This window comes from Ornithorhynchus anatinus, chromosome 6 (assembly GCF_004115215.2).
Source record: "Ornithorhynchus anatinus isolate Pmale09 chromosome 6, mOrnAna1.pri.v4, whole genome shotgun sequence".
NCBI lineage: Eukaryota > Metazoa > Chordata > Mammalia > Monotremata > Ornithorhynchidae > Ornithorhynchus > Ornithorhynchus anatinus.
Window position 1 is genome coordinate 44270635 of NC_041733.1, and position 25404 is coordinate 44296038.

General features: G+C 54.0%; 1 protein-coding gene across 3 annotated transcripts in view; it reads left to right on the forward strand.

Annotated features, from left to right (window-relative positions):
* Positions 1 to 25404, forward strand: part of LOC103167849 (rho GTPase-activating protein 20-like) — a 68010-nt gene that overhangs the window by 20649 nt on the left and 21957 nt on the right. For 2 of the 3 annotated variants that reach the window (XM_029067989.2, XM_029067991.2), the window contains exons 2-9: positions 14432 to 14514; positions 17525 to 17695; positions 18198 to 18347; positions 19857 to 19898; positions 20845 to 20929; positions 22535 to 22612; positions 24143 to 24209; positions 25147 to 25329. In XM_029067989.2, the coding sequence (XP_028923822.1) occupies positions 14435 to 14514; positions 17525 to 17695; positions 18198 to 18347; positions 19857 to 19898; positions 20845 to 20929; positions 22535 to 22612; positions 24143 to 24209; positions 25147 to 25329 (856 nt within the window). In that variant the 5' untranslated portion in view covers positions 14432 to 14434. Of the gene's footprint in view, positions 1 to 6218; positions 6339 to 14431; positions 14515 to 17524; positions 17696 to 18197; positions 18348 to 19856; positions 19899 to 20844; positions 20930 to 22534; positions 22613 to 24142; positions 24210 to 25146; positions 25330 to 25404 lie in introns of those variants that run through there. The other variant, XM_029067990.2, reaches the window with a different exon arrangement.

The following is a 25404-nucleotide window of genomic DNA, read 5'->3' on the forward strand; positions in this document are numbered from 1 at the left end:
TGGAAGGCAGCTGAGAGGTTGACGAGAATTAAGATGGAGTTGATCGGCCACTGAGGGAGGGTCAGGGATGGAGAGGGAGAGTGAGGGGGGTTAAGTGGTCCATCCTGGGTCACTGGAGGGAGAGGCAGGATGGAGATCGGAGAGAGAGGAGTTGGATGGCTGCGCTGGATCACTGGAGGGAGAGTCAGGGATGAAGAAGGGAGAGTGAGGTGGGTTAGTGGGTTAATCAGAGTGAGTGGACCCGGCGGGGCCATGCTGGATCGCTGGAGGGAGAGTCAGGGGTGGATAGGGGAGAGTGAAGGGGATTGGAGGGTCTATGCTGGGTCACTGGGGGTCCCTGCCTTCGAACAGTTCACAGGCTATTGGGGAGGTACAGGGTCAGCGCTGAGAGCCAGACCATCCCCCACCCCCACCCCCGGCACCAAAGGTGGCCCATGGCCAAAGGCCAATCCATCCCAGGATTCTGGTTGGGACAAGGGCACTGGGACATTTGGAGAAACCATGAGGTGGTGGCACTCCTGGACAACCACTCTCATGGTTAAGGATGGATGCTCCAACCCCGCTAGCTTTTCTCTCTCTGCCCCTGACTCTCCTTCCGGTGATTCAGCACGCACCGTTCGACCCGTCTCACACTCCATCCTTGACTCTTCTTCAAGGGACTGAGCATGGATCATCCAACTTCTCTAACTCTCCGCTCGCCATCACTGACTCTCCCTTTAGTGACCCAGAACAGACCGTCTAACTCTTCTCACTCTTCCCTCTCCATCCCTGACTCTCCCTCTGGTGACATGGCACAGACCATCTAACACACCTCCCCTCTCCATCCCTGAGTCTCCCTCCAGGGAACCAGAATGGACAATCCAATGCCTCTCCTTCTCTCCACCCCATCTCTGACTCCCCTCCAATGATCCAGCATGAACCATTAAACCCCCCACACACACCTCCATTCTCCCCTCTCCACCCCTACTTCTCCCTCCAGGGGACCAGCATGGACCAGACTATCCACCTTACCCTCCCTTTTCCATCCCTAACTCTCATCCAGTTCCCCAGTCTGAGCCATCCAACCTTCCTTCACTCTCTCTTCCTCATCCCTCACTCTCCCACAGTGACCTAGCATGAACCATCAAACCTCCCTCACTCTCCCCTCTCTCTCCACCCGACTCCCTCTCCGATGACCCAGGGTGGACCATCCAAACCTCCTTATTCACCCTTCTCCACCCCTGGACTTTCCCTCCAATGACCCTGCATGGACCATCTAACTCCACCCTCACACTCCTTTCTCTATCCTTGACTCTCCCTCCAGTGACCCACCAATGAGGCCTCTACTGCATCTTATTTCTCCTCAACCTCTCAGCTGTCTTCAACATTGTCGACCACCCCCTTCTCCTGGAACTATTATCCAACTTGAGCTTTGCAGGCACTTCCGCCTCCTGGTTCTCCTCCTATCTCTCTGGCCGCTCATTCTCAGTCTTTTACTGGTTCCTCCTCTGCCTCCCACCCTCTAACTGCGGGAGTCCCTCAAGATTCAGTTCTGGGTCCCCTTCTATTCTTATCTCTATTTGCTCGGCACATAGTAAGTGCTTAACAGATTCCATTATTATTATTATTATTATTATTATTATTATTATGCACACTCCCTTGGAGAATTCATTCGCTCACGTGACTTCAATTACCACCCCTAGGCAGATGATTCCCAAATCTACATCTTTGGCGCTGATCTCTCTGCTTCACGGCAGTCTCGCATTTATCACTTACTGCCTTCAGGACATTTCTACTTGATGGCCCTCTGACATCTGAAACTTAACATGTCCAATACAGAATTCCTCATCTTTCCACCCAAGCTCTCTCCTCCCCCTGACTTTCCTGTCATTCAATGCAGCACCACCATCCTCTCTCTCTCGCAAGTCTGTAACCTTGTAACCTCGGCATTATCCTTGACTCAGCTTTCTCATTCAACCCACTTATTCAATCTGTCACCAAAGCTTCTCAGTTCAACCTTTACAACATCGCTAAAATCTGCCCTTTCCTCTTCATGCAACCTGCTGCTATATTAATCCAAGCATTTATCCTAATCTACCTGGATTACTGTACCAGCCTCTTTGCTGACCTCCCAACCTCCTGTCTCTCCCCACTCTGGTCCATACTTCACTCTGCTGCCCAGATCATTTTTCTACAAAAGCGTTTAGTCCATGTTTCCCTACTCCTCCAGAACCTCCAGTGGTTTCCCAACTACCTCCACATCAAACAGAAACTCCTGCAAAGCATTCAATCCCCTCGGCCCCCTCCTACCTTACCTCACTACTCTCTTACTACAACTCAGCCCGCACACTTTGCTTCTCTAATGCCAACCTTCTTGCTGTACTTTGATCTCATCTAACTCACCAGCGACCTTTCACCCACATCTTGCCTCTGTCCTGGAACACCCATCCTCTTCAAATCCAACAGACAACTACTTTCCCAGTCTTCAAAGCATTATTGAAGGCACATCTCTTCCAAGAGGCCTTCCCAGACTATCCCCCCCCTTCCTCTTCTCCCATTCCCTTCTACGTTGCCTTGACTTGTTCCCGTTGTTCTCCCCGCCACTCCCCACAAACCCCACATCAAATATGTACGTATCTATCATTTATTTATTTGTATTCGTATCTGTCTTCCCCCTGTGGACTGTAAGCTCCTCGTGGCAGGGAATGTATCGGTTTATTGTTATATTGTACTTTCCCAAGCACTTAGTACAGTGCTCTGTACACAGTAAGTGCTCAATAAATATGATTGAATAAATGAATGAATGTACATAATCCATAATTAATTTGTTTATATTAACGTCTGTTTCTCAATTTAAACTGTAAGCTCATTGTGGGCAGGGAACATGACTACTAACTCTGTTTTATTGTACTCTCCCAAGTGCTTAGTACAATGCTCTGCACCCAATAAGTGCTCGATAAATACGACTGATCCTGCAGGGACCGCCCAAACCCCTTTATTCTCCCCTCTCCAACCCTGATTCTCCCTCCAGTGACCCAGTACAGACCTTCCAACTCCCTTCGCGCTCTCCTCTCCCTCCCTAACTCTCCCTCCGGAGACCCAGCATGAACCACTGATCCATATGTCCAGTGTACCTTGCTGGTATTTCTGGGTGCCCAGCTTCTTAGGGGGTATGGTTTCCTTGTGCCTTCCTCCCCTGCCTGTCCCCCATTAACACATATGCAAGTCTGGTGAAGTATTTCCTTCTCTTTGGTTTGAACCTGCCATTAATTTGTCTTGGTGGGGTGGGATTTGCAGACCAACAGTTCTGTGTTTGTCTTGCTTAAACACGACTGCATGCATGCATACACACACACACCCACACACACACAGAGAAACATACGTGCGCCCCTTCTCCAAATTCACAGTGCAGGAAATCATCTGGGCCCCTCCCTGCTGGAAGGATTTTATGGGGTTTTTTTATATTTGTTAAGCCCTTCCTATGTACCAGGTGCTGTTCTAAGTACCGAGGTAGATATAAGGTTGGACACAATCTCTGTCGCACATGGGGCTCACAGGCTTAATCCCCATTTTACAGATGAGGTAACTGAGGCCCAGAAAAGTGAAATGACTTACCCAATGTCACACAGCAAACAAAGGGCAGAGCTGGGATTGGAACCCAGGTCCTTCTGACTCCTCAGTCTGTGCTCTACCCACTAGGCCATGTTGCTTTTCAACAATTTCTCAGAAAGGTTGGAGGGAGTGTAGTGAAAGTGTGTGCATTTATGTGCTTGTGTGTGTCTGTGTGTGTGTCCAGAGGCTCAGATACAGAAGGAGGAAACAGATGGAGTTCTTGAGATCTACTCTTTCGTGTTGGTTCATTCCCAACCTCAGCTCTTGTGTGTATATTTATCTTCAATTGTACGTTCATCACGTACTCAGAGAACCCAGTTGGCCAGTATTGTTATGTCTGTCTCTCCCCCTCACGGTATCAGCTTCTTTGTGAGCAGGGGACATGTCACTTCATTCTGCTGCGTTGTCCTGGGTGCTCTGGACAGTGCATCTGATGCAGTAGGTGCCCAATAAATAGCATCACTATGCCTCCTACTATGAGCACAGTCAGATCTACACTGTGGGGGGCTTGTTGCCAGAGCACACTGCAGGGGAAGACCATCCAAAAAATCCAGGTGTAAGGAGGGAATGGCCATCCACAGCTTCCCTGTAGCGGCCTCTGGAAGGCACGAGGGGGAGGCTGACAGCTGCCCAAGATCCATTCTCCAGGAAAGCCAGGCCTTTGTTCTTTTCAGGAAAGTGTCCAAATGGTCCTCAGTTGATTAAGCACTCAGTGGCATTTACTGAGGGCTTACCGGGTGCAGAACACTATGCTAAGTGCTTGGGAAAGGACAATGCAGCAGAGTCAGTAGATTCGTTTCTTGCCTGGACCTCCAGGTCAGCTGCTCTCTAAGGGCCAAGTTCCAGCCTCTGGTCACCCCTTCTCCCTCCCCCCCACCCCCGGCTCCTCTTGCCCCCTCCACTCAGGCCTGACCCTCATCCCTGCTTTGGTCAGAATGTAAGCTCATTGTGGGCAGGGAATGTGTCTCTTTATTCATCTATTATACTCTCCCAACCACTTAGTACAATGCTCTGCACCAGGTAAGTGCTCAATAAATACCTTGACTGACTGACTGACTGACTGACTGACTGACTGACTGTGGCAAGGCTTGGGGAGGGAATGGGTAAGGACCTGGGGAGGAATAATAATAATAATAATAATAATGGCATTTGTCAAGTACTTACTCTGTGCCTAGCACTGTTCTGAGTGCTGGGGAAGATACAAGGTAATCAGTCTGTCCCACGTGGGGCTCACAGTCTTAATCCCCATTTTTCATTCATTCATTCATTCATTCATTCATTCAGATGAGGTAACTGAGGCACAGAGAACTAAAGTGGCTTGCCCAAGGTCACACAGCAGACAAGTGGCAGAGTCGGCATTAGAACCCACATCCTCTGACTCCCAAACCCGGGCTCTTTCCTTTAAGCCATGCTGCTTCTGGGCAAAGTCTTTGCCCTCAGGGGAACCTAGGGGAAAGCACAGCAGACTGGGAGTCAGAGAACCCAGGTTCTAATCTCAGTCCCACCGCTTTTCTCCAGGTGAGCTTGAGGAAATCATTTATCTTCTCTGTGCCTCAGTTTTTTGGGTTTTCTTTTTTAATAAGGGTATTTTTTAAGCATTTACTATGTGCCAGGCACCGGTTTTAAGCACCGGGGTAGACACAAACTGATCAGGATGGACACAGTCTCAATCTCCATTTTACAGATAAGGCACAGAGAAGTGAAGTGACTTGCCCAAGATCACCCAGCAGACAAGTGGCAGAGGTAGGATTAGAACCCAGGTCCTTCTGATTCCCAGGCCATGCTGCTTTTCCCAATTTCCTCTTCTATACAAATGGAGATTAAATCCTATTCCCTCCTACTTATACTGTGAGCCCCAGCAGTCCCACCTGATTACCTCATATCCACCCCAGTGCTCAGCCCGGTGTAAGCACCTAACCAATATCTCTATCATTATTAGAGGGGGAGGAAGAGGCAGGCATTTTTAGGGCTGAATGGACCAAGATGTGCACTGGATCACTTCTCCCAGAGTCTTCTACTCTCAATCAATCAAGCAATCGATAGTATTTATAATGCTGTTCCTATATGCCGAGCACTGTAGTAAGCACTTGGGAGAGTACAACACAGCAGAGTTGATAGAGGTGATCCCTGCCCACAAGGAGCTGATAGGCCAGAGTGGAAGACAGACATCAAAATGAATTACACGTAGGGAAAACAGTAACCCTTTCTTGCCTCAGAACAGAAGCAGCACGTCCCAATGGAAAGAGCCTGGGCCCGGGGGTCCAAAGGACCTGGGTTCTAATCCCAGCTTCTCCACCTGTCTGCTCTTGGGTGAGGTCATTTAACTTCTCTGTGCCTCAATCACCTCACTCTAACGGAGACTAAAACCGTGAGCTCTATGTGAGACGGGGACCGTGTCCGTTCCAAATATCCGGGACCTACCCCAGCGCTTAGTAGAGTGCCTGACGCCTAGGAAGCACTTAACAAATACCATAAAAAACAATCTCTTCCAGTGACTTGTGGGGTAAGCGGATCTCCTAGCCCGTTTTCCCGGTCCTCTCCCTCTTTCCTCCCCCTGTGTGGAGTCCCTCAGGGTGTCGCCATTTCCCAGAATCCCCCATCCTGGAAGTTCCGCCCGGAGGCCTCCGGCCTACTCCGCTGACTGAACCCAGCCTTTCTCCTCATGAAAGAGCCAAAGGATTTGAGGAGGCTGATGACGGTCCGGCTGTTACAACTCCTCTCTCGGGCTCTCTAAAGGGACAGATGAGGTCAGTATTGGATGTGGCCTGAGGCGTCCGCCTACCCCGAGGGTGGCCGGGCCAGGAGGCCTTTCCCAAGGCATTTCTCATCTCCCTCTTTGTGTCTACCCAACTGCCATTACAAACCTCCGGACACCCGACCCCTTGGGAAGTCACTGCCCACTCCCCTTATTCCCCCCATCCCGCACCTGGAGCACAATGATGGGATTAAATGCCCTATATCGCTATCTGCTCCTCGTAATTTATTTCACTCCCTGCCTCTCCCACTAGATTGTAGCCTCCTCGAGGACAGGGATGGTGTCCACTCACTCCATTGAACACTCCCGAGCGTTTAGGACAGTGTGCTGCCCGGAGTGGGTACTCGAGAAACATTTTTGATTGGTTTTACCGATTGGTAAGTCATCCGGTTTTATACCGGCTGATCGGTTTCAATCGCTGCATCCCTTGTCTAGTCCCAGATGTTTTGATTTCTGTTCTCTTCATTCTCAGCGCTGCAGCTCCCTCAGCCATGGCTCCGGGTGCAGCGTTCGACTGCTTGTAAGCGGCGCCTGGGCATAGAACAGCAGCAGAAGCGGTAATAGTAATGCCTAGTGGTTAGAACCCGGGCCTAGGGGTCAGAAGGACCTGGGTTCTAATCCTGGAGCTGCCTCTCATCTGCTATGTGACTTTGAGCAAGTCACTTCACTTCTCTGTGCCTCAGTTATTTCACCTGTTAAATGGGGATGAAGACCGTGAGCCCCTCGTGGGACAAGGACCGTGCCCAACCCCATTCTCTTGTATCTACCCCAACGTTTAGAACATAGTAAGCTCTCAACAGTTGCCGGAATTATTATTATTACTGTTAGCAGTAATAGCATCAGCAGTGGCAGAAATAGTCTAGTGGATAGATCAAAGGCCTGGGAGTCAGAGGACCTGGGTTTTAATCCTGGCTCGGCCCCTTGCCTGCTGTGTGACTTTGGGCGAGTCACTTAATTTCTCAGTGCCTGATTTCCCTCATATAGTACGGTGCTGGGAATGTAGTAGACGCTTAACCAGTATCACAGAAATAATCATTGTTACTATTGGTGGTAATTGTAGTCATAATAATAATGTTGGTATTTGTTAAGCGCTTACTATGTGCCAAGCACCATTCTAAGCGCTGGGGTAGATACACGGTAATCAGGTTGTCCCACGTAGGACTCACAGTCTTCATCCCTGTGTGACTTTTGGGCAAGTCACTTAGCATCTCTGTGCCTCAGTTCCCTCATCTGTAAAATGGTGATGAAGACTGTGAGCCCCACGTGGGACAACCTGATCACCTTGTATCCCCCGCAGCGCTTAGAACAGGGCCGCATGCATAGTAAGCGCTTAACAAATGCCGTCGTTATTATCCCCATTTTCCAGATGAGGCAAATGAGGCCCAGAGAAGTTAAGTGACTTGCCCAAGGTCACACAGCTGACAAGCGGCGGAGCCGGGATTAGAACCCGGCACCTCTGACTCCTAAGCCCGGGCTCTTTCCACTGAGCCACACTGCTAGCAATAGTGGGAGCAGGAATAATAACAATAATAATTACAATTATAGTATCTGTTAAGCACTTACTATGTGCAGAGCGCTGTACTAAGTGCTGGGGTGGGATAGAAAAATACTAAGTGCTAGTGGTAATAGTAGCCTTCTGTCTACCCCGAAACATTCCCTTCTTCACACTCGGGAACCCAAGGACGTACGTTCAGTTCAGCAATTTAATCACGGAGCTACCGGATAAAGCAGTCATCGCTGTTGACCACCTCACCTATAACCCTGAAATTTCTCTGACCCCACCTGACCCCTCCCTCCAGTCAGCCTATCCCCACCCTCCTTTTCATTCCTTCATTCAGTCATATTTATTGAGCACTTACTGCATTTACTGAGCACTGTAATTCGCGCTTGGAAGAGGACAATATAACAATAAGCAGACACATTCCCTGCCCTCCATCCAACCCCTGCCCACACTTTGGCTTCCCCCACCCCATCGGTGTCATCCTGCCGTCCCAGTGCCACCCCTCATTCCACTCCTCCCATGCCAACCCCCATCACTCACTCCCATCCAACCCCTCCCCACCCCTTACACCGTCCCCGCAGAAGCAGCACTGTGTAGCGGGGAAAACCCGGATCTGGGAGTCAGAAGGACTGATTCCGCCACTTGTCTGCCGTGTGACCTTGAGCAGGTCACTTCACTTCTCTGGGCCTCGTTAACTTCATCTGGAAAAAATGGGGATTAAGAGGATGAGCCCAGTCTGGGAGAGGGACTGTGTCCAAACCAATTAACGTATATCTACCTCAGTGATTAGAGCAGTGCCTGGCATATAGTAAGTGCTTAAGAAGTACCGTAATTATTATTATTGTTTGACTGCAGGCAGGGGAGGGGAGAGGGAGAGAGGGAGGGAGGGGGGCGGGCGGGGTGGGCAAGAGGGAGGAAGGGAGGGCATGCGGGCGTGGGCCAGCTGGGATGTTCAGAGGCCATACATGGGTTTGGAATGAAGCAGCCGGAGCTCAGAGGCGGGGCCGTGCCAAGAAGCCCAGGGCTGGGCTTGGCAGTCAGGGGCCGGTTGGGCCTAGGCCAGGTTCCAGAATCCAGGCCCCGGCCCAGCTGGGGCCCAGCGGCCTGCCTGCCTCCTCTGTTGAGTAAACTTCAGTCCGTTGCTGGGGTGATTCAGGAGAGAGGGAGGCCGTAGCTCCGCTGTTGCTGAATCCCCACCCCCGACTCCTGCTGGGCCCCTGCCCCTGTCACCCACCACCCCCACGACCCTGGTCCCCCACTGCCGCCAAGTCCCCGCCCCGCCACTGCTCTGAAACCACCCGCCAGCCTTGTGTGAGGGAGGAGGCATGGAGGGCCTTGGAGCTAGCTGCTCGAAATGCAGATTTTAGGGTGGGGGAGAGTGGGCCCCTCTTGAGCAGCTCCTCATCCTTCCCCCTCCTCCTCTGCATTTTTCCTAGGGTAAGGATATAACCAGGGATCCGGGGGCCTTCCCCGTCCCTGGCCCGTGCAGGCTCGGGGCCTCAGGAACAACACGCAGTCCGTCCCCCGCCTTGGGCAGACTGCCCCGGCCCCCGCCCGGCCCGCTCCCACCCCCGCCGGGCCCCCGAGTCTTGCTCTCCCAGCCAGGTCCTGGGGCCCACATGTTCCCCCACATCAGGAGAGCAACAGCACAGGAAAGGCAGCAGCCGCCCGGCCCCTCCTCTTCCAGCGCCGCCAGATGTGGAGAGCCAGACCCGGCCCTTCTGCCGGCTGGGAGAAAGCTCTGCACAGCTGGGGTGGACGGAGGGAGGGAGGGAGAGGCTCCACGGCTGGGGAATGCAGTCATGAGAGGCAGAGGGGACGGGGGGAAAGCAGCCCGACCCCCTGCCCTTTCACCAGCTGCTGAGCTGGGGGCAGACCATGGCACATCTCCTCCAAGAAGCCTTCCCTGCCTAAGCGCTGTTTTCCTTTTCTTGAACTCCCTTCTGCGTCACCCTGACTTGCTCCCTTTTTGCATCCCCCTTCCCAGCCTCACAGCACTTATGTCCGTATCTGTCATTTATTTATTCCTATTAATGTCTCTCTCCCCCTCTAGACTGTTAGCTCTTGGGGGTAGGGACCGTGTCTGTTATATGGTTATGTTGAACTCAACCAAGTGTTAGGCAAAGCGCTCCGCACCCAGTAAGCGCTCACTAAAAACGATTGGCTGACTGACTGGCCACCCGGCCACCCAGCCAGGAACCCAAGGACAGGCTCGTATAGCCCACCGAAGCAGGTCACCCGATCCCGATGCACTCGTCTGCAGGCTCGGGAGAGCGGAAGACCTCAGTGGCCAGTGGCCACCTCAGCCCTGCGAGTGAAGCCTGGGAGCAGAGGGCCCTTCAGCCTGGCACGGCCGGTTCCCTGGGGGCCAGGGCAGGACCGGGCCAGCCGCCCTCCCTCCTAGGGAGTCTAGGGGTCCGGGAGCCTTTCAATCTTCCCACCTCTGTGGGATCCTCAGCCTGGGGCCTGCTGACAGTCCACCCGCTCCCAGTTTGTTTAAATATTTGCCATCGCTGATTTGCTTCCGAGGGGGCTCGGTTACATAGCTGGGCGGCGACCCAAGGAATCCGCTTGACCCCAAGATCTGCTGAGCAGGCTCCTCTGGGTGGAGGGTGGGGCTGGTTCAGACTAGAGAAGCAGCATGTTTTATTGGAGAGAGCACGAGCCTGGGAGTCAGAAGGTCCTGGGTTCTAATCCCCGATCCACTACTTGTCTGCTGTGTGACCGGGGGCGAGTCATTTCACTTCTCTGGGCCTCAGTTACTTGATCTGTAAAATGGGGATTAAGAGAGTGAGCCTCATGTTGGACTGTGTCCAACGGGATTAATTTGTATCTACCCCAGCACTTAGATGGGTGGCTGGCACGCAGTAAGTGCTTAACAAGCAGCAACGCTCTGGGCATGTCACTCCCCTTCTTTAAAACCTCCAGTGGTTGCCTATCAACCTCCGCACAAAACAAAAACTTCTCACTCTAGGCTTCAAGGCTCTCCATCACCTTGCCCTCTCCTACCTCTTCTCCCTTATGTCTTTCCACTGCCCACCCCGCACGCTCCGCTTCTCTGCCGCCCACCTCCTCACCGTCCCCCGTTTTCGCCTATCCCGCCGTCGACCCCCGGGCCACATCCTCCCGCGGTCCTGGAACGCCCTCCCTCCTCACCTCCGCCAAACTGATTCTCTTCCCCTCTTCAAAACCCTACTTAAAGCTCACCTCTTCCAAGAGGCCTTCCCAGACTGATCTCCCCTTTTCCCTCTGCTCCCTCCACCCCCCTCTTCACCTCTCCACAGCTAAACCCTCCTTTCTCCCCTTTCCCTCTGCTCCTCCCCCTCTCCCTTCCCATACCCTTGGCACTGTACTCCTCCGCTCAACTGTATGTATTTTCATTACCCTATTTATCTTAATGAGATGTACATCACCTTGATTCTATTTATTTGCTATTGTTTTAATGAGATGTTCATCCCCTCGATTCTATTTATTGCCATTGTTCTTGTCTGTCCGTCTCCCCCGATTAGACTGTAAACCCATCAAAGGGCAGGGACTGTCTCTATCTGTTACCGATTTGTACATTCCAAGCACTTAGTACAGTGCTCTGCACATAGTAAGCGCTCAATAAATACTATTGAATGAATAACAAGTACCATAATTATTATTATTATGTTCAGGGGGCTTTCCCCAGGCCCCCTGGGGCTCTGGACTGGACCAGTGGCAACCTGGCCGTGTGGAGACCCTGGTTCCGACCATCCTGACTTGCTTTTTCTGAGAAGGCTGCCCAGGCCCTCGCCCCTTGAAGAAGCAGTGGTCACTGCCCCCTAAATCGGCCACTTCTGAGTCCCGAACTTGTGCCCAGGGAGGCAGCAGGGCTCAGGGGCAGGAACATGAGCCTGGGAGCCAGGGGACTTGGGTTCTAATTCCGCTTCTGCCACCTATCTGCTGTGTAACATGGGGCAAGTCACATCGTGGCTTAGAGGGTGGAGCACGGGCCTGGCAGTCAAAAGGACTTGGGTTCTAATCCCTGCTCCATCACATGTCTGCTGTGTGACCTTGGGCAAATCATCACTTTACTTCTCTGGCCCTCAGTTACCTCATCTGTAAAATGGAGATTAAGAGCGCGAGCCCCGTATGGGACAGGGACTGTGACCAACCTGATTAACTTGGATCTACCCCAGAGTTTACAGCAGTGTTTGGCACATACTAAGTGCTTTAAAAAGTGCCATTATTATTATTATTATGACACTAGGCCTCAGTGTCCTCATCTGTAAAATGGGCATTCAATGCTTTTTCTCCTTCCCCATTAGACTGTAAGCCCCTGTGGGACCGGGATTGTGCCCAACCTGAACATCTTGTATCTATTATAGTGCTTGGTATGTAGCAAGCACTTAACAAGGAGCACAGTTATTCACAATAGCCCAGTGCACTGCACTAAATGGGAGCTCAATAAATGCAACTATTACTAACAATCATCCTATCTGTTAAGTGTTTACGGTGTGCCAAGCACTGTATTAATCAGAATGGACACACTTCTTGTCCCACAGTCTAAGGGGGAGGGAGAACATGTATTGAATCCCCACTTTACAGATGAGGAAACCGAAGCCATAGAGGAGTGAGGTGACTCTCCTAAGGTCACCCAGCAAGCAGATGATGGAGCCAGGATTAGAACTCTGGTCCACTGACTCCTGGGCCCTGGCTCTTTCCTCTAGGCCGTGCTGTTTCTCACGATTATCACTATTACTCCTACTATTAAAGCTATTACTGTGCTACAAGTCAAGACTCCCCTGTTCCGGGCAGCAGCGGCACGGGAGAGAGTCAAGGGTGGAGACTCAAGTTTACCTGAAAGAGTCAAGGATAAACCACTTCCAGATTTTTACCAAGAAAACACTATGGATACACTACCAGAACGATTTATTCATTCAGTCATATTTATTAAGTGTTTACTGTGTGCAGAGCCCTCTACTAAGCGCTTGGAAAGTACGATTCGGCAATAAAGAGAGACAAACCCTGCCCACCCTGGGCTTACAGTCTAGAATGGGGAAGACAGACATCAAAACGAGTAAACAGGCATCAATATAAATAAATGGAATTATAGATATATACCTAAGTGCCGTGGGGCAGGAATAGGGGGGCAGAGCAAAGGGAGCGAGTCGAGGCGACGCGGAGGGGAGGGGGAGCTGAGAAAAAAGTGGGGCTTAGTTTGGGAAGGCCTCTTGGAGGAGGTGAGCCTTCGTGAGGGCTCTGAAGGGGGGAAGAGTGATTGTTTGGCAGATTTGAGGAGGGAGGGCGTTCCAGGCCAGAGGTAGGTCGTAGACCAGGGGTCGCCTGCGGGACAGGTGAGACGGAGGCCCAGTGAGAAAGTTAGCACCGGAAGAGCGGAGTGTGCGGGCTGGGCCGTAGAAGGAGAGAAGGGAGGTGAGGTAAGAAGGGGCGAGGTGATGGAGAGCTTTGAAGCCAATAGTGAGGAGTTTCTGTCTTATTCTAGGAGAGATGGGTCCGTGGTGTCGCTATGGGTCGGAAACAACTCCACGGCATAAGACAAGACAATTATTATTACTGCTACTCTTAGTGTTAATGTCACTATTACTATTATCTCGACCACTGATATTACTATTCCTCTGGCCCCAAGGCCAGGCAGACAGATCAAGGTGAGACAGATCAAGGTCACCCAGAGGCTAGTAGCTAGAGGCCAGACTACACTCCCAGTGTAGCTAGGAACAGCCAGGTCTCATCTCTGTGTCTCTGCGGTCCCGTCTCTGCGTCTCTGGGTGGTCCCTCCCCAAGCTCAGCATCTCTGCCTGAGCAGGGACAGCCATGACCCCCCTCTGTGCTTCCTCGCCTGAGCTACGGGTGAAGGAGGGGCGAGTTAGGGGGACCTCTCCCCGGTGCCCATCATGTCAGGGCTGCCCAGAGTGAGCGCCCCAGGCCCATGGGCCTGGCTCTGTGGAAAAACTGTCTCTTCACCTCTCCCAGCCCCCCTCACCCCACCCTCTAAGAGCTGGGGCCAGAGAGTGTGGGAGAGAGGTTGGGGTGAGGTTGTTCTTGGGGTGAACATCCAGGAGTTTGGAGATGCCGGGGAGTCCCGGTCAGACCTAAGAAGGGGTCCAGCTGCAATCATTTCTCCCCCACCTCTAATAATAATTATGGTACTTGCTAAGCGCTTACTATTTGCCAAGCACTGTTCAAAGTACTGGGGTAGATGCAGGTTAATCAGGTTGGACACGATCCCTGCCCCACACTGGGCTCTTACTCTAAAGTCTCCATTTTTTACAGTCGAGGTAACTGAGGCACAGAAAATTTAAGTCATTTGCCCAAGGTCACACAGCACACACGGGATTAGAACCCGTGACCTTCTGACTCCCAGGCCCATACTCTCTCCATTAGACAGTCTCTCTCTCTGACCCCTGGCCTCGTGCCCATTCAGGCCCATGCCAGCCTCTCCGGCACCACCCTAGCCGGATGATCCCTGACCCATCCACTGAGACGGGGCGGGTGGGAGCCAGTCGGCAGGACACGAGGCCTGGGGGGGTGGAAAGAGGGGGGCCTAGTAAGCGGACCAAAGCGGCGCCACGCTGACCCTCCCCCCCTTTCTCCCACAGAAGATGAAGCCGACGGCCCCCGGGAGACGGTCCACCCCTTCCGCCATCAGCAGGGCCCTCAGCAAGTCCAGGACCCTGTCCCGGTAAGCCCCTGCCCCGCCCCGGGACCTCTCACCCAGGGACGTCGCCTCTGGACCCGGGTGTGAGCTTGCTGCCTCTGCAAGCGCCACCACTCTTTCCTCAGAAAGGAGGCGTGCTGAGGAGACCGCTCGGTGGACGTTTGAGCTTGGGTGGTCTCCGGCAGCCCTTCCCGCCCCCGTCATCGTCACTGGGAAGCTTCAGCTTCTTTTGCTTGACCCCCTGCCGAGCAGCCTCTGTCGGGAATTGGCCTCACAGCGGGCCAAGACGGTTCCCCCTCCGCTTCCGGGGTTTGGAAACACCTCCCCGCTGCCTGGGATTGCATGAAGTGCCCGCTATGAACCCAGGGAGTCAGCAGTGCCTGCTGTCCTCAACCACCCCCTCTCCTGACAAACCAACCGAATCCAACCGCCATTCCCATGCCGGCTCCTCCTCCACCTCCTGCCAGCCCCGAAAGGTGATGGGAAACGGGCAGGGGAATGCCCCAGCAGGGGTTATCTCCCACTTCCTCCCACTCAGGGATGCCCCCCGCCAGAGCAGTGTGACCTAGTGGAAAGGGTCCTGGTTCTAATCTTGGCTCCACCTCTTGCCTGCTGTGGGACCTTGGGCAAGTCTATTAACTGCTCCATTCTTCAGTTTCCTCATCTAGAAAATGGGAGTTCAAATCCTGATCTCCCTCCTACAGAGTTGGTGAACCCTGTGAGAGTCAGGGACTGTTTTCAACCCAATTAACTTGTATCTACCCCAGCACTTAGAGAGTGCTCGACACACAATAGGGGCTTAACAAATCCCGCAATTATTATTATCATTGTTATTCCCTCCCCCAACTTCTTCCCAGAAGCCATTACGGATTCCCCACATCTGCCTCCCCGGATCCTAAGAACCCTCAATGTTTGGGTATATCTCGGCTCACTGTTTATCTGTCTCCTGATTTGTGTTCTGATGTCTTTGTATTGCTTCTATCCATCACTTACACTCTGTGTACTGTGAGAGTGAAAAGATTGATATTTCTGTTGTGCTTTACTTTTCTTTATTGCTGCTGTGTGTAATTGTGTGTGTGTGTGTGTCCCGCCTCTGTCAGATTGCTGGCCCCTCCAGGCCATTGACCATGTCCTGTTTCCCCCTGAGTCTCCCCTCAGGGCTCAGCACAGGCTGGTGTGTGTCCTGCTTCCCTCCCTAGGACCTGCCCCAGCTCTGTCCTCAATGGGTGCCCCCGATGCAGACCAAAGAGCGGGCTGACGAGCAGACAGGGCTCAGTAAAGTACACCTTCCATTCATTCAGCTGTATTTATCGAGCATTTACTGTGTGCGAAGCACTGTACTAAGAGCTTGAGAGAGTACAATCCAACAACCGACACAGTCCCACCCACAACGAGCTCACAATCATCCAGCTTTCAGGAGCTGCAGACTTTCCCCGTAGAGCGACCCTATCCTCGAAATGCTTGAAATCCCCTCTCTTGCACACGCACATAGAAACACACACACAGGCACCAGCATGTATCCCCACAGGGTGCCCTGTGTCAATGTCAGGGTGCCAGCTGAGGCACGTTTGACCCAAGGGAGGCCCCTCGCCAGCTGGAGAGGCTCCGGGCACCACGTGGGCGTCTTCAAATTCCGCTCCGATTGCTTCTCCCCCCGATTCTCCCCCCCCAAGCCCCTCTTAGGGGACGGGTCCTGGGGACAGGCTCAGGGGGCAAAGGGGGCTGGGATGGGGCCGATTCATCCACCTGTCCTTGCCCCTCCAATCCCCTAGTCCGTGGAGAGGTCACCCAGGTCAGAGGGCCCTGTGGCTTCAGCTTCAACTCTCCCACTCCATCCCACTCAGCACCCATGGAAAAGCGTTCCGCCTGATCCCTCCCCCATCTCCGCTAAAGCACTGGGCTGTAAGGAAAAGGTGCGGGGCAGAGAGAGGGAGGGAAGCGGGAGAGGGGAGCGGGGAAGGGAAGGGAAGACTCCTGCCTCCCCATCCCCCCATTTAATTTGCCACCTAATCATTCCATGATGTACAGAGCATGTTTCCCTGGACTAAATCCAACACAACAGAATCAGTAGACAAGTTCCCGGCCCACAGGGAGCTGAAGGTCTTGAACAAGGAGCTTCCGCTGGGATTCTCGTCCCCCGCTGCCCATCCAGAGTGTGTACGTTGTTGACAGGCCCCAGGATGGGCCCCAGCTGGGCCTCTGGATCCCAGACCGGCTCTCTCTGCCGACTCAGGCCGAGCTGCTTCTCTACTGAATTCTCATTAGAATGAGGAGATAGCGTTTCTGCCCTTGCCTGTTTACTTGTTTTGATGTCTGTCTCCCCGCCTCTAGACTGGGAGCCCGTTGTGGGCAGGGATTGTCTCTGTTGCCGAATTGTGCTTTCCAAGCGCTTAGTACAGTGCTCTGCACACGGCAAGCGTTCAATAAATATGACTGACTGACTGACTGACTGACTGACTGAATGAATGAATGAATGAATGAATGAGGAGCTCTCCATCAAGCAAGGGAGCTGGGGTACACACACACCCACACACAAACACAAGCACCGATGCACACACAAACATACCTGCAGACATAGGCACTCACACATGCAGGCACACACATGCTCATAAACACACATATTGATGCACAAAAACATACGTACGCCAAAACAGGGAAACAGCGTGGACCTGGATTCTAATCCTGCCTCCGCCATTTTTCTGCTGTGTGACCTTGGGCGTGTCATTTAACTTCTCTGTGCCTCAGTTACCTCATCTGTAATGTGGGGATTAAGCCTGTGAGCTCTGCGTGGGACAGAGACTGCGTCCAAGCCGATTACCTTGTATTTACCCCAGCGCTTCAAACAGTGCCTGGCACATAGTAAGCATTTAACAAATACCATTTAAAAAAAAAAAACAACTCCCACACACACCTGCACATATGTACGGTCATTCATTCAATCGTATTTACTGAGAGCTAACTGTGTGCAAAGTACTGTACTAAGCCCTGCACGTGGCAGAAACCCAACCCGGTGCTCTGTGTCTTCCGCTGGCAGGGAGTCCCCGCCCTCCCCAACCCTGCCCACCGACGGCCCCGCCCTGGGGGCCTTCTGCGCCCCGGGGTCCGTCTTCATAATGGACGAGCGGGTCCAACTGACCACCGGCTTGCAGACCCAGGATCGCCACCTCTTCCTGTTCAACGACACCCTTGTCGTCGCCAAGTCCAAGTGAGTGGACCCGCGAGCGACAAGGACCACGCCGGCTGGCGGGGGCGGGGTGGCCGGGGACGGGACGACCGGGAACGGGGGATGGCCGGGCTGGGCAGGACCAGAAAGCTGGGCCCGCTGGGAGACCCCAGCCATCACCACGGCCCTGGACTTGATTCCCTGCCGGGTCCCCATGGTCAGCAAGTCTTGGGAACCTCAGTGCTTCCCTGGAGCCCAGAGAGCCACCCTGTGTAGGCTGGTAGCCTGCAGCCTAGGGAGAGCTGCCCCTCTCTCTACCTGCCTCCCTCAGCCCCGGCCTCTGACGGGGGGTCAGTTGGGGTCAGTGGCATCACGGGTAGCCCAGGATCCAGGGTAGGGTGGGGTTCCCAGCATCTTTCTGGGCAAAGGCCTACAGCCTGCAGAATTGTGTCCAGCAGTGGCCCCAGGGTGTGCCCTTTCAGAGGAGCCCTCCCACCCCGGCCCTGTCTGACAAGCTCCCCCATTCCCATTCCTCTCTCGCTAGATCCTCCTCGAGCCTGAAGGTGAAGAAGCAGGTTGGCCTGAGTGAGGTGTGGACGGCCACCTGTCTCGGCGAGGTCTCCGAGAAGCGGGCCAGTGCCGACCACTCCTTCGTCCTCGGCTGGCCCACAGCCAACTGCGTAGTTACCTTCAGGTACGGCCACCTGGGGATGCTTCAGGGTGTCCCCCGTGACATCTCCCCCACCCCCGTGACATCTCCCCATGCCTTGTAACATCACTTCGGACCACCCCCCGACACTCTGACTCCATAGAGGAGTCAACCAGACCCTTCTCGTGCCTCCTGGGCCCCGATGTGGTTTTCTAATGCTTGGGAAGGGTTTTTTAGCAAGGCTGTCCAGAAGGCATTCCCAAGGAGGAAAAAGGCCCAGACCCCTGCTCAAGCAGAGACCCTCCATCCTCCCCGAAAGCTGCCCCGCTGGGGTGGGGAGCGGGAGCGGTTTGCTTCCCACTCGTCTCTGCAGTGCCCTCCTTGGAGATCTAGATATCTTGGGCCAGGAGGGGCCAATGAGGGTCATCTCAACCAGTCCCCTGTCTCTGGGCTGAGCTGCCTGCTCTCCACAGAAAGGTGCCCTGCCTCTCTCACCACTCCAACCCAACATTTCACGTGCACACAAACCCTCACAGTCTTGCACGCACATATATGTGCACACAAACACACACACACACATGCACACACTTTCAGGACAAGAAATTTTAATAATAATAATGATATTTGTGGTATTTGTTAAGCACTTCCTACATGCCAGGCACTCTACTAAGCGGTAGGGTGGATGCAAGCAAATTGGGTTGGACGCAGTCCCTGTCCCACGTGGCGATCGTGGTCTCAATCCCCATTTTACAGGGGAGGTAACTGAGACGCGGAGAAATGAAGTGACTTGCCAAGATCACACAGCAGACAACTGTTGGAGCCAGGATCAGAACCTAAGGGATCCCTGGGGCATTGGGTGATTTTAGGGGTAGCAAAATCTCATTCGTCCTAGATCCTCGGCACTTTCCAGGACTCCCGGAATCCTCCCCAGTAGTCTCCAGGGTGCCGCTGGGCTTTAGCTACAGATTATCCGGGATGGGGAGGAAGGAGCCCGGGGGTGCTGTGCTTCTGCCTCTTCCCCCGGCCCCCATTTCTTCCCACCCCTCTCTAGTGCCCTTATCCCCCTCGGCCCCTCCGGTCCCTGTAGTGATAACCACTCTGGGCCCCTCCACTCCCCCAGTCCCCACCCTCAACCCGCAGCTCTTTCACCCTCCAGCACCGGCTTCTGGAAATTGCGGGGCTGGAAGGGGGCTGAGCGGCCCAGAGAGAGAGTGTTTAAAGGTGGTTCTACAGCACAGGGCTCAGTGGAGCACTGGACCAGGCCCGAAGATCTGGGGGCCGGGGAAGAGCCACAGAGCTGGGGGCCAGGACCGGGCCCTGGCAGAAGCAGGAGGCCTTGCCAGGGGTTGTGTGTATGGGCCATGGGGGCAGGAAACCGGGAAGGGCAACATTTCTCTTTCCTTCCCCCTGAGGAAGGAGCCCTAGTGGACCCCATGGCTAAAGCCAGACAGTGGCCAGAGCTAGGAACTGGCCACCGGAGACCTTTCCCGGGGAGGTCCTTCCCTCCGCTCTCTATATCTTTTCCCTTCTGTTTCCCTCCCTCTCGTCTTTCAGCTCATCTGAGACAAAGGAGCGTTGGCTTTCCGCCTTGCTGTGGTGAGACCCCCCAGCACCGCCCGTCCCTCCCCAACCCTCCTCACCTCTCCCCTTCTCTTCCCTCATTCTCCCAGGGGTGACCCTTCTGGGCCTCTTCCTGTAAGGGGGCAGGACCCTCCTTATCAGGGACACCCAAGGCTCAACTCATCCAAGACTCAGGCTCGGGGAAGGAGTGAGCCTAATGTCCCCAGAAAGGTGATCCTACCCTTCCCTCAGCCACCAAACTTGGTGGCCAACACCCCTCACCAGCAGTCATGTCTTCATTCATTCATTCAGTTGTATTTATTGAGTCGTTACTATGTGCAGAGCACTGTACTAAACTTGGGAGAGTACACTACAACAATTAACAGGCGCATTCCCTGCTCACATGGAGATTCCAGTTTAGAGAGGGGGAGACGGACATTAATATGAATAAATAAATTATAGATATATACATAAGTGCTGTGGAGCTGGGAGAGAGGATGAACAAAGGGAGCAAACAATGCAGGGTGATGGAGAAGGGAGTGGGAGAAGAGGAAAGGGGGGCTTAGTCAGGGAAGGCCTCTTGGAGGAGATGGGTTCTCAGTGAGGTTTTGAAGTGGGGGAGAGTAATGGTCTGTGGATTTGAGGAGGGAGGGCCAGAGGCGGGATGTGAGCGAGGGGTCGGCAGCGAGATAGATGAGATCGAGGCACAGTGAGACTGCAGCTTCAACCCTTTTGTCTGACAGACTAATCTCCTGGAAATTTGGAGATGGTTGAAACCTCCCTCCAGAGCCTTCTCTTCTCTCGGCTGGGGCCTCCCACTTGGGGATTTGGGGATGCTGAACCCCGAAGCTCTACTGGCCACGGGGTGGGGGGAGGAGGACTAGAGTCTGGGCCTGCCCCAGGGACACCACTGGGTAGCTGTCCTGGACCACCTGAAGACAGATCCTTTGCACCACCCCTGCTGTCCCTGCCCTACCTGCAGGCAGAGCAAGGAGCTGAAGGAGAAGGAAGAGCCACAGAGCTTGCCCCTTCAAATCCTGATGCTGGAGCCCGACCGGAGAATCTCGGTGAGTCAACTTAGCCCCTCAAGAGGCGGGGGAGGTGGGAGGCCGGGCCTTGGAGCCCCTTCTGGAGCAGGGAACCGACCATCCGGAGGGTTGAGCCCCAAGCAGGTCCACGTTAGGTCAGAAACTCACATCAAAGGCCCCGGGGAAATCCTGTTTAACCCTGCTGTCTATAAAGTCTTCGTGGTGGGGGGTTGGTGAGGGAAATATCTGGACCAGGTGAAGTCACGTGAGATTACTGGGGGCAGGGGAAGAAGCTGGCGGGGAACCGCAATGAGAGTTGGGGTCATTCTTGGCGGCGATCGGAATGAGAACAGTAATAACGATAATAAGAAGAATGATGGTCTTGTCTAGGGCCTTACTCCATGCCAAACGCTGTACTGAGTGCTGAGGTAGATACAAGATAACACCCGGAAATGATTCAGTCCCACACTCGAGGGTCTTCTGGCTGGGCCCTGCCCGGCGTCAGCACAGAGTGACCTCCGCCTTGTGGTAGGGCTGATGGCCAATGGAGGTCTATGCAATAGAGAAGCAGGTTGGCCTAGTGGATAGAGCACAGGCCCGGGAGTCAGAAGGCCCTGGGTTCTAATCCCAGCTCTGCCACTTGTCTGATGAATAATAATAATAATAATGTTGGTATTTGTTAAGCGCTTACTCTGTGCCCAGCACTGTTCTAAGCACTGGGGAGGACACAAGGGAATCAGGTTGCCCCATGTGGGCTCACAGTCATAATCCCCATTTTACAGATGAGGCCTCTGAGGCGCAGAGAAGTGACTTGCCCAGAGTCACACAGCTGATAAGTGGCGGAGCTGGGATTAGAGCCCATGACCTTTTGACTCCCAAACCTGGGCTCTTTCCTCTAAGCCTTGTATCCACCCCAGCGCTTAGTACAGTGCCTGGCACATAGTTAAGCACTTAACAAATGCCATTATTATTACTATTATTAAGCCACGCTCCCTCTCTAATAACCAAATAATGGCATTTGTTAAGTGCTTACTATGTGCCAAGCACTGTTCTAAGTGCTGGGGGGGGGGGGATACAAGGTGATCAGGTTGTCCCACATGGGACTCACAATCTTCATCCCCATTTTCCATATGAGGTCACTGAGGCACAGAGAAGTCAAGTGACTTTCCTAAAGTCACACAGCTGACAAGGGGCAGAGCCGGGATTAGTGGAACCCATGACCTCTGACTCTCAAGCCTGGGGTCTTTCCACTGGGCCCTGCTGCTTCTCTTGACCTTGGGCAAGACACTTCACTTCTTTGTGCCCCAATTACCTCATCTGTAAAATGGGGATTAAGACTGCGAGCCCCATGTGGGACAGGGACTGTGTTCAACCTGATTAGGTTGCATCGCCCCCAGCACTTAGAACAGCGCCTGGCACATAGTAAGCGCTTAACAAATACCATAGGAAAAAAATAGGGTTACATAGTGAGTCCAATCTCACAGCTAAGGCGGGGGCAGGACTCCAAGATAGTTCCTTTGAGGGACTGGGACACGAAGGGAGGGGGTGAGGAGGTAGGCGGGCCCGGGCCGTCATCCCTGCGGGCCAAAATCCCCGACCTTTTTCTCTCTCTGTCTCTCTCTCTCTGATTCCCTCATCCCCTAGACCACCACAGTGACCGTATCCAACACAGAGACCGCGACCGGGGTTATAAAGATGGCCACTCGCCAGCTGGACTTCCCTGTAAGTGGGGACGTCACCTGGAGGGCGACAGCAGTGCGTGTCAAAGTCAGCATTTTGTGCTGTGGGTGTCCTGTTCTGTGTGTTCTGTGTGTTCTGTGTGTGTGGGTGTTCTGTGACCTGGTGTTAAGAGGCTGTAACAAGCAGCCCTGGGGGTCACTGAGGGACCTGGGAAATGTTTGTGTTGCCTGGGGAGCACCGTGTGTCCTGGGTGGGGATTTTTGTCCTGGGGAGGTGGGTGGGCCCAGGATAGAGTTGTGTGATGTTTTATTGCTGTATTGTACTGTCCAGGTGCTTAGTACAATGCCCTGCACCCAGTAAGCACTCAATAAATACAATTGATTGAATGAGCGGGGTTGTGTGATGGAGACAGAATGGGGTGCAAAGTGGCATGACCTCTATTGTGTGTCATGGGCAGTATTGTGTGCCTTGGGAAGGGACATAGGTCCAGGCTGAATTATGTTACTTCGTGGAAATGTGTGGCCTTGACTGGTTGTTGTGCCACAGACAACAGTGTGGATCCAGGGCAGTGTTGCATAGCACAGGTAGTTTTTTGTTTCCTGGGCAGAGTTGTGTGTCCCAGGCAGTTTGGTGTTCCAGAGTGCCCCAGGCAAGGAGGAGGCACTGAGTGACAGAGTCACTGGGTCAAGCTTATGTCCTCCTCCCCGTCTCCGTAACGCCTAAGCTGTCATCGTGGCTGCTTTCGCCTCCACTGCAGAACACCCACAGTTCTCCAGAGCCTGGAAGGGGGCCGGTGTCTAGTGACTGCAGCCCCAGGGTCCAGGAGGGAGCCCGTGGCTATTGGACTACAGCCACAGGGCTCCAGAGGGGGCGGTGGCTAAGAGACTGCAGCCCCACTGGCTAGTGAGTGGGTCAGGCAGCCAGTCTTCCAGAGATCTGTGGGCTGGGAAGGCCACAACGAGGACCAACCTGAAGGGCCAACTGTCCAATCCATCCATCCCTCTCTGGGGGAGCAGGCTGGGCAGGGAGAGGTGGGGAGAGGAGGTGGGTCAGGGTGGGCATATGGAATCTGCTGAACAGAGACACCCGACACACACACACTCTAACACAATTCCAGATGCAGCATCCCTGACAGGCCCCCAGCCTGTACCAGGCACAGGCAGGAGCCCTGAGTCACCGTCGTAGACGTCCACGGAGACTATAAAGTAACCTCTCCGATCACGGACCAACACCGAGATCGGTCGTCCAGACCCCCGGAATCAGGCTGGTGTAGACACAGAAATACAGAAACACACACCCCTATGCAGCTAATGCAGGCCCAGTTGCAGAAAACCACAGCCAGTGTCAAGTAGACACACAGACCCAATCAGACACACGGACACAGACATAAAGGGACGCCAAGCACATGTGGAAAACTCTCACTCTTTTTCAGTCACGATACCGATCACACACACACACGCCGTCAGACACACCATCACACAGATCCTAATCGTGATTCCCTCGGCCCCTTGACCCCCACAGCGCCCATCCATCCATCCACAGCCTGTTTCTCTGCTTGTTTCCCATCTCTAGGGGAGAGTTGATGACTTGCACCTCTGGGTGATCTCAGGGAAGGAAGATGTGGCTTATCCCCTCATCGGTAAGAGCTCTTCGTGCGGCCCTGGCAGGGGCTGGGCCCAACCCTAACAATAATAATCGTGGGATCTGTTCAGCGCTCACTACGTGCCAAGCACTGTACAGAGCGCTGGGCTCATCAAGCCAGATCGTCGGGTCGGACACAGTCCCAATCCCACATGGGGCTCGTAGTCTAGGGAGGAGGGACAACGGGTATTGAATCCTCATTTTCCAGTTGAGGAAACTGAGGTCCAGAGAAGTGAAGTGACTTGCTCAAGGTCACACAGCAGGCAAGCGGAGGAGCTGGGATTAGATCCCGGGTCCTCTGACTCCTGGGCTCAGGTTCTTTCCATTAAGCTGTGCTGCTCCTAGGGGCCCAGGACCACCCACCCTCCAGAGGGGGTTGGAAAGAGACCCCCAGGTCCATGGTTAGTAGCCAACCCAGCCCAGCCCAACCCAGGCACGGCTCAGGAGTTGGAGCCAAGAGGCTGAGGGGTCTCTGCAGGGACCCAGGATCTGACCCAGGACAGAGCAGTGGGCACCTGCCAGCTGGGCACCATCTGCGGCCAGGGACCAAATCCCCACCTTGGCCCGGGAGAGAAGAGGTTGACGGGTGCTGAGATGAGAGGAGGTTGGTTGCAGGTGGGGAGAGACTCTCCGGGCTCACTGGCCGCTAGACAAAAAGAGCAGCAGGAGAGGCTTAGGCCAGACATAGGGAAGCACTTCCCACCAGCAAGCGTTGCTGGAGGCTGGAATGGGCTCCCCAGGCTGGGGGTGGAATCTCAGTCCAGGACCCGTCAATAAAAGCCACAGAGACTCTCGGGAGCCGAGATGAACTGGGATGGAGGCAGTGGGTTGGATACGATGACCTCGGGGGAAGCTCCACCCCTTCCCCCACACTGAACTAACCCGGTTCCCGGGACCGAATTCTGCCAGACGCCCCTTTCTCCTCCTTCCCCCAGGGCACGAGCACCCCTTCAGCATTGCCCTGAGCTCGCTGCGTGATGCGGCTGAGCGGCTCCCCGGTGCCGATGGCAGCGCAACCCACCCCAGTACCGACTGCCCCCTGGACCAGCTCGCCAGGGGCCCACCGTGCCGGTTCATCCTGAAGCCCAGAACCCAGGGCCCTCCGCAGCTGCAGAGAGGTGAGAGCCCGCAGGCCTGACTCCGGCCCCTCCTGCCCCTTCTTCAACTCTCCCATCTTTCCCAGCAATATCTCT